The sequence below is a fragment of the Triticum aestivum genome, chromosome 4A, assembly GCF_018294505.1.
Source record: "Triticum aestivum cultivar Chinese Spring chromosome 4A, IWGSC CS RefSeq v2.1, whole genome shotgun sequence".
In the NCBI taxonomy this organism is placed as follows: Eukaryota; Viridiplantae; Streptophyta; class Magnoliopsida; order Poales; family Poaceae; genus Triticum; species Triticum aestivum.
The window spans coordinates 712,972,988-712,982,418 of record NC_057803.1 but is presented as its reverse complement, the minus strand read 5'-3'; the positions used below and the strand labels follow the sequence as shown (position 1 = coordinate 712,982,418).

The 9,431-nt window shown below is 48.8% G+C and overlaps 1 protein-coding gene across 1 annotated transcript; it reads right to left on the bottom strand.

The window, feature by feature from the left end:
* Positions 1 to 805: 805 nt before the first annotated feature.
* LOC123083320 (bisdemethoxycurcumin synthase-like) lies at positions 806 to 2,347 on the bottom strand. Its single transcript, XM_044505387.1, has one exon. It carries the CDS (start codon positions 2,286 to 2,288, stop codon positions 1,092 to 1,094), a length of 1,197 nt encoding a protein of 398 aa, XP_044361322.1. The 5' UTR covers positions 2,289 to 2,347; the 3' UTR covers positions 806 to 1,091.
* Between the last annotated feature and the right edge of the window lie 7,084 nt (positions 2,348 to 9,431).

Here is a 9,431-nt window from a genome sequence, read left to right as displayed (position 1 = left end):
TGTTGTATCATTTTTATTAGGCCCTTGCATTAATAACGCAATAATAATTTCCTCGATTCTTGGTAACTGTATGGCTTGATGGAAAGCTAGGGCTTGCGGTTCCCTCGTCAACGCCATCGATATTTGTAATTCCTTTCTTTTTTGGGATAAGGTCTAGACATAGTCTCAAGAACACAAATAAGACTTTTCAACCCAATTTTAACAATGTTTCTATGTACTTACAGTTCTTTTTTTTATTATATTAACTAAATGCCTAAAATATGCACTTAACGCATATAAAACAAAATAGGAAGGATGAAATGAAAATGAAAAATGTAGAATATAACAAAATGTAAAAGGAAAAAGGAAAATAAATAATGTACAAAAGAAAAGAAACAAAAGAAAGAGGAAGAAAAAAAAAGGAAAATAAGTGTTTGGCGAGTGTAAAAGAAAACATACTCACGGCACTCAACAAAGAATTTCTTGTCAATGGGAATTTTTTTTTTACTCGGCAAGAATTGTGTGCCGAGTGCCCGACTCAATGCACTCGGCAAACCAATCGGTACTGGGCAATGTCGCGGATTCAGGTAGCAATACTTGTGTGTCTGACACTGTCTGACTATAAAAGATGAGGAGAGATATGCTTGTGCCATTTCATTTTCGCTTGTACTTCCTCTTTCGATGAAATCAATTACTATGATAATTTTGAATTCCAGTGAAATTCAGGTACTAGTTAGGCCTGTATTCCAGAGGAAACATGTCAATTCACAGCAGCAGCGTCCCCAAATTTAACAACAGGTATATACAGTAATCCACACAGTACGGATATCATATACTCCATATATATTTATGACCATATAATATTGATCGTTCTTACACAACTTTTTTTAAAACTCACTCTTACACAACTTACAATACCATTCTCACACCACACATGTTCACATCGCTTACGTGAAAGACGGAAATATCAAAGTGACATATGGATATGGGAATATCAAAGTGACATATGGATATGGAAATATAAAAGGTTGCATTGCATGCACTTATTGAATATATATACTAGTACTACTCTGTATGTGCCATGCATTTTCGTTCTTTTTCTTGGGTTTACCTTAGGTGGCAGCGTGCAGCAGCATCGCCTCGACAGTGAACCCTGGTCCGAATCCAATCATCACCCCCCACTCTTCATTAAGGCCAGCTCCAGCTCCAGCACCTTCAGGATTTATTCTTCGGCGCCTGACCTCATCGAGCACGAAGATCACCGTGGCGCCCAACATGTTCCCGTACTCTCTGACCACAGTTCTGCTAGCCGCCAGCTTCTCCGGGGCCAGCCGGAGTGCCTTGCCGATGCGCTCCAGCATCCCGCCGCTGCCCGGGTGCACCGCCCAGAAGAGATCATTCCAGTCGACGACACCTCCGACGACGGTGGTAAGCTGGTCGCCCAGTGCATCCAGCAAGCAACGCTCAATGATGCCTGCCGCCAGCCTTGGTAGTCCGTTCGAAATGTTCCAGTCGATGCCTCCACTCCCGAGATGCATCCTGGGTACGTGCTCGGTGTCCGGTATCACGGCCTGCGAGGCCGCAACCATGTTGAACAGGGGGCGCTCCCGGGCGTCGGGGTCAGCCGCCACAATGGCCGCGCCCGCTCCGTCGCCGAACAGTGCCTGGGAAATGAGGGTGTCGAAGGTGTCCGACTCAACGGGCCCGCGAAAAACAGCGACGGTGAGCTCGACGCAGACCACGAGGACGCGGGCGCCACGGTTATTCTCGGCGAAGTCCTTGGCGAGGCGCAGCGCAGCGGACCCAGCGGCACAGCCGTTGAGCTGGAGCGCCGTGCGGCAGACATCATGGCGGAGACCAAGGAGGGAGACGAGGCGGACGTCAGTGCCCGGCGCGTGCGCTCCCGCGTTGGTGGTGACGACGAGGTGGGTGATGTCGGCCGCGGTACGACCCCACTCGGCAATGGCCTTGGCGGCGGCCGACGCGGCGAGCTCCGGGGCGGCAGCGGCCACGATCTCGAGCCGGGCCTCCAGGGACATGTCCGGCTGGGCGGAGAGCAGCTCCTCGGTGTGGTAGAAGAAACGCCTCTCGACGCCTGGGATCCGGCATAGTTTGGCGAAGGTGGGCTTGAGGTGGGTGAGGTGGTCGCTCTGGGTGACGCGGAAGTAGTAGTCGGGGTAGTCGCCCTGCGGCACGCAGTGGGGCGGGTTCGCCGTGCCAATGGCCAGCACCGCCGCTAACCCGTCCGCACGCTGGGCAGCTCTGATCTCGCCCAAGGTGCTGGCTGGGATGCTGTTGCTGCTTGCCATGGTCGAGCGAGCTAGCAACCTTGTGAAGAACAAAGCAAACGGGGCAAGAGGCTGATCAAATGATTTATGTGCGTTGGGAGATGAGAGGAGGCGACAAGTATTTAAAGACGTGAGGGAGATGGGAGACTCACGCGGCTTCTGTCTCGTCACTTGCAAATATCTTGCCAAGACATATGATTGAGGCTAGAGCTGAGCCACATCAAGTACTCCCTTTCCTCCAAAGTAGACCATGCTTTTTTTTGGAGAAGAAAAACAAATACACGATGTATTATATATAAGTCTAAGAATTATACATATCTTTACTATTTACTAACCTTCCGAAGTTGAATGACCCGCATCAGCTACCATATTTTACATACGCTCACATGGAGGTAGTGATCGTTTTTCACCCTGGAGCTTGAGAACCGGTACTCAAAGAGGATTGAAAATTCACGTCCTTTGATGTTATTGTCCCCACATTGAGAACTTGTACTACTTCTCAAAGAGCATTGAAAAGTCTCAAAGATTATTGAGCGTTGTCCGCACTATTGTAATGGGTAAGAGCATCTATAGCCAGGGTCACCGAATTCGTCCCCTCGTATTGAAAATGAAACCATTCATACAGCTAGATCACAGGAATGCTTCTTCGGTTTACAATTCCAAGTCAACAACTGCACAAAATGCTCACGGACACGTCCGTGCGCGTCCACATGCATTGACTGGGCACTCCTCAATTTATGTCCTCCACATCCGCACTCCTCATTTTTTTTGACGCGTCACTCCTCATATTCGATACCCTGTATCCATATTAAGCATGCAACGTGAATATAAACTACATAGATCAGCGCATGGACTATGAAACGGAAATAGATATGCAAGGACTATGAAACGGGCTTGTTCTTCACGGTGAAAACCTAGAAATCTAGCCTCCGGTGGTTGGATTCGGTGACGACGATGCTTGAGTGTCGTTTTCTTCCTGAAGGCGTTGCTGTTGAAAAACATCAATGTCGCAGTGGTGTCAGAAGATTGTTGGTGCAGATATAGTTGTGGTTGTAGTTTGCCGATTACTGTTTTGATTTTAGTCTTTTTTCGTACTTAGGCATAGCTTGGGTCTTATGCGACTTTGCTCATTGTCTGGGTGTTTTTTTTTTGTTTGTGTATGTGCGTTGGTATTGGTTATGTGCATCCTAACTTTTCAAAGGCCAGGTCAGTCCTCATTGTGTTTGTATCCGCTTTATGCTTCATTTTGAGTCAATAAAATCAACCCTGTATCAAAAAATAAGACGTGGTGCTGGGGGCATTCTTGGCCACCGAGCCACCCATTGTCGCACCTTCCGACCGGCATGATGTGGTGACCAGTAGCGCCTGCTTCGGGCCGCCATGAATGTGGAGCCCAATGCAAAGGTAGAGCTGTAGAGGACACGTGGGAGAGGGTTTCCGGTGAGACCATGTTGTCGGACGTGTATGAGGCGGAGGTCCGGATGGAAATTCAGACGCGCAGATGCGTCCGTTGACATCTGTGGCACCATATTGGATGGTACTACCTCCGTCCGGGTTTAAAAGGCCCTTGAGCCAGCTCACCTCCTCCTAATTTGTAAGGCTACGTGTGTATTAGCGCTGTGCATGCAAGCATGAGGAAAAGGCTGCTGCTAATTGGCCGCATGCAAGCAGGTCAGAGAACGCATGCAGGCAGGTGAGAGAAATTTGCCGCGGCAGCTCAGCATGCAAGCCATTCATTGGACGCATGTATTGAGGAGAAACGAGCACTGCCCGGCTTGTGAGGAGTTCCAAGAATCAGACTATTAAAATAGACAACTGTCTTGGTTCCGAAGCTATGGCTTAGAGCAAATACAATAGAGCTGAGTCAGCCGGCTATAAGAAATAAACTAGTATATTTTTGCTTAGTTGGAGGAAAGACAAGAGGAGAGAGAAGATAAGCGTGCTCTTGGTGAAGAGCCAGCTCTAACTCGTGCTCCTAGGTACTTTGTGAGAGTGAAAGGTGGACCATATAATAAAAAAGTAATACACTCTTGTAATCAACTATTGTACATATTGGCTATAAGGTGAGCTATAGGTGACATGGCAATGGCTTATAGCCAGCAGTTGGCTATACTATTAACCATGCTCTTAAGGGCCCTTTAAACCCGGGAGGTACTAACCTTCCAAAGTAGTAGAAAGCACCCTCACACTATGGCCTGGACATTTATGATTTGGTGCGCTGTGTCCGAGGTGCCCTTAATAGCTAGTTGGGCCAAGACAAGATTTTTTTATTTCATGAATGCTTACTTCTTTTTCTTTTTCCGGGGAATGCTTACTTCATGTGAATAATAAATCAGTGTTGTGGAACGTTCGACAAGGGTCGTGTGTCTGTTCCCGAAAGTCTTGTGTGGGCTCATTTGGAATGGTTTCATTTGATCTGTTCGATAAAACCCGCCATGAATACATCTTCCCCTGTGAATAATATATATTCATCTGAGAAATAATATTACTGCCAAACTGTGTTGCACGTACACTTTGCTGTTATGTGCAGGTCTGAATTAATAGCTTAGGCTGGAAACAATAAAGGGGGCGGCCGGGCGACTTGCGGTCCAGAAAAATGTCGCATTGGTATGATGGCCTAACAATCCAGTCCGGGAGAGTACATAATTCTGCAAAAATGAACGGGCATTAAATAGTAGGACTTAACAATTTTATTTTTGAAAATAGGACTTAACAATTTTTAAAAAGGACTTAACAACTTCAAAGAAAAATGAAAATAAAAATAAAAATAGGACTAAACAAACAGTGCTCCAAAATAGATACAGGCCGTATTCCTTGTGCAGAGGTAGAAAATGGATGTGCGTAGGTGCATAGGACATGCATGATAGCTACCATAACGTACGCCTAAACCGTTTTGTCTGTACGCACCTATTCGAGCGTTAGAATTGCAATTGGGATTAGCGCTCGGGATTGGAAATTAATGGACAAAGTCGGAGTTGGTGCTTTCAAATTGTTAGTGCCACGTGTCATCCATCAGAAGGGGTCTCACGTGATAGCATGTGGGATCTAGTCTCATAGAATTTTTTTCACAGATAAATACAGGCCGTTAATTCCTTGTGCAGTTGTGCAGGGGTAGAAAATGGATGTGCGTAGGTGCATAGGATATGCAAGCTACCATAACGTGCGTCCCCATGCACATGAGTGAATTATAGAAAACATCAACATTGAAGGGTAGGTTTCCAGGAACCACAAGTCTAAGTAATTGTGCCCAAAACCACATTTTTTTTCCTTTTCTCTTTACAAAAAACACTAGTTGGCGGCTTTGGTTCTTTTGACGACGATTATGACAGGTGGGTCCCATAAAAGATTATTAGAATAAATTCGAGGCATACCATCGATCATCCGAGGACCAAGCAATCACACGAGGCACGACACCGAGATTTGTTAACGAGGTTCATCGATATGGCTACATCCCCGGGGCCTGACTACGGGCGCTCCTCCCCGTGATACCGTCACAATACCGCACCCGGTCGCCCTGGATACCGGCACATGCCGCCGGCTTCCCCTGCGTTCCGGTACTATTATGTTGGCATAGGTTACATCGTGTGTCTACCCTCGCTATATAAGAGAGGCCTAGGATACAAGTGTCCTACTTGGACACGACTTCATATCCTATCTAAACACAATACAACTACAAGTCCAACTGTAACCTACCTTGTACACTATATTCGACACAACTCTAACAAACTCCACCTTGGCGAATACACTCCACCACCTTGGATTTGTCCATGCGCCAAACTTCCATGTACATTGGACTTGAGCTTATCCCGTGAGTACCGCTGCTACTCCAAAGACTCCATGTGACTCCACCTGCAACTTGTAGTCCCTCCTTTTCTTGAGCACAGTCAACACTCGAGCAAAATCAAGTTCCACATTACTCTAGTTTGCGCTCTCAACTTCCAGAGTATCCGTCAACGACATCACACACCGATCACTAACCTGCGTGAAAGTGAACAACTCACATATTGGATGTCACACATAAGAGTTATCTGAACTCAACATCACCGCTCCTTTATTGACCGTTTGTCTGAAACTTGAAGGAATTTCACCATTGCTTGTAGTCATCCCGAGTCAAATTCGCAGTTGTCTCACCACATGTATGACCACGAGAGCCCTGGTCCGTCTCCATGCACCGTGCGTACCGCACGCCTCGCCACTATTACCGCGTCGAGCCTCTGCTGCCCCGGTCGAGTCTCAAGAGCCGCGTACCCACGCCACTCAAACCCCACTGCAGAGTACCACCGATCAACACCGACCGATGACGAGTTTCACGCTTCCATCAGACCATTGGGGTCCAGTCCGAACTACGTGTCACTCGCTTTTTTTCCGCTGAATAGGCTTCGATTCTCTGGATCCTTACACTGTAGCCCCTCAATCCAGCTTCATCTTCAACATGACTCCATGGTAGATGATCAGTCCACCCCTGTGCCTCATCGACTTCAAGCTCCGTGTATACACCACCTTTAATCAATCCCGCGCCATAGTCTTGTCGAAGCCGCACAAGCCCTTGGGGCCTGCGCCACGTGTTTCCACGCCGAGAAGTCGGTCACCATCAGCATCACGCTCCTATGTCGTCGTCGCTGATCCCACCACCGTCTTCTGTACCAACCGACTCACGTCGATCCATCAGACTGACAAGTCTGATCCAGCCGAACATATCCGACAGCAATCATGCTTCACCCTGTCCACGTGTTTCAAGCCTTCTCAACAAACCGACCCAGAATAAACTTCCATGCAACCTGCATAATTTTTCTTGTCTCTATTTGTTGTCCTAGCTTCTCCGTGCAACTTGGCAGAAAAAGATCAAATCCAAAACTGCCCACGTACACACACATGACTTTGGCACCTTTTTTTCTCAAACAAATCTCACGTCTTAGCTTCCGTATTGGTTGTGTCGCGTGTATCAGCAGCACCTCGCACATTAGACCCCACCAGGCCTTGCCCAAAACCTCCACCTCGTGGTTGCACAAGGACCTTGCCCATCAAGCACGCAACCAGCTAGCCTCACCTGGGCCAGCCTGCCACGCCCTAGGCTGCCCACGAGCCTCCTCGGATTCGGCTCCCTGTGTCTTGGTCCGCGCCGTTTCGATTGAGCGCCTGCCTACACGTCCGTCTCGCCGAAACCAGATCGATCTGGTACCGATCCGATCGACAAGAACTCCAACGCACTCGCCTGACGTCGCCTGCCTTCAGATCACTTTCCACCAAGTTGATGTATCCTGAACGACTTTTCGCCTCACGCCGCTTCACGACCTCCCGGCGACCACGATCACAATATCAACCTTGTTTCCTCTAGATCAACAACACCATTCGAACAACCTAGCTCATGATACCACTTGTTAGAATAAATTCGAGGCATACCATCGATCATCCGAGGACCAAGCAATCACACGAGGCACGACACCGAGATTTGTTAACGAGGTTCACCGATATGGCTACATCCCCGGGGCCTGACTACGGGCGCTCCTCCCCGTGATACCGTCACAATACCGCACCCGGTCGCCCTGGACACCGGCACATGCCGCCGGCTTCCCCTGCGTTCCGGTACTATTATGTTGGCATAGGTTACATCGTGTGTCTACCCTCGCTATATAAGAGAGGCCTAGGATACACGTGTCCTACTTGGACACGACTCCATATCCTATCTAAACACAATACAACTACAAGTCCAATTGTAACCTACCTTGTACACTATATTCGACACAACTTTAACAAAGATGATGTGGTGTAACTGTTCATACTAGCGGTCGTTACAAATATACTTTTACCAAAAACTCCCTCCCTTTTCAAAAAAGAAAAACACAAATTGTCAAAAAATTAAAAGAAAAAAACTCTGCCCTTCCCCTCCGCCATCGGCGTCCCATGCCCTCCCGGTGCCGCCCCTGCCTCCCCAGTCCAGAGTCGTGCCTCCACGATCCAGCGCCCCCGCCGGTCCGGTGGTGGACGCCGGCGGCCACTCCCTCCCCTTGTGCGGCCCGTGCAGGTGCAGCTGCTACTTGCTCAAGTGGCGGGGCAAGGAGGAGGTCCACCATGGTCGGGGACAGGCATAACACGGTGGATCGGGCTCGATTCCTTTCCTGGAGGGGGTGAGGCAGTGGCGGGTTCGCGGCCGGAACATCAACGGGCGGCGGTGGCTCGATTCCCGACCGGATCCTGCCGGAACCGGTGCGGGTCGACACGAGGAGGCTGGGGAGTGGTTGGGTTGGTGGCGCCAGCTCCTATGTAGTCAAGGACGGATCGAGCACGGCGGCGCGGGCTCCTCCTCCAGCCGCGACGAGCACGACAGAAGCTCGACGACGGAGCCAGGTTGCACGGTGACCTCTCCAGTCTAGCTTTGGGCGCCAACGGGATTCGGCTGGCGGCGCCAACTGCTGGCTCCAGTTGACCACGGTGGCAGGACTTTGAGGCTGTCCATGGCGGTGGGTGGCTCAGCTGCAGACCGACACTAGTCGATGACTTAGACGAGGAGGGCAGGGGCTTGATTGCTTTTTATTTTTTCTGAAAAGGGTGTTGGTGTAAAATCCTCTGTCTAACTGCGTCGCCTACTAACCGTTACGCCACGTCGGCAAAAGCGGAACTCACTTGTCATAATCATCATTAAAACGACCAAAGCCGCCAACTAGTTTTTTTTGCAAAAAATGAGGAAAAAAATTTAGTGTTTTTCAGCATAATTACGTAGACTTGTGGGTCCTGCAAACCTAGCCTTCAATGCCGATGTTTTCTGCAATTCACTACCATTCGACCCACCAACAAACAATTGATGGTACGTCAGCGATGTGGTACACCTACTTGCTCGGATGTGTGGTAACCGACCAAAATATGCATTGATATGTAACCAGAGGCGAGTCAATTCTCGTAGAGTAGGTGATACGCACGCACCACGCAACAAAGCCAGGAACATGCATCTACGAACATACAACGAAGGAACAAACAACGAAGCTGTGCCCTCCACGTACCACGATCAATCAATTCAGCGGCCCTCACCCAGTTAATCTCACGCATGTTTTTTGTGCCTACGTATGGCAAGATTCAACAAACAAACCATGGTGTGTCGTAGTACGAATTTGTTCCTACGAATGGCAAGATTCAACAAACAATCCATGATGTGTCGCCTCAAGATAGCTG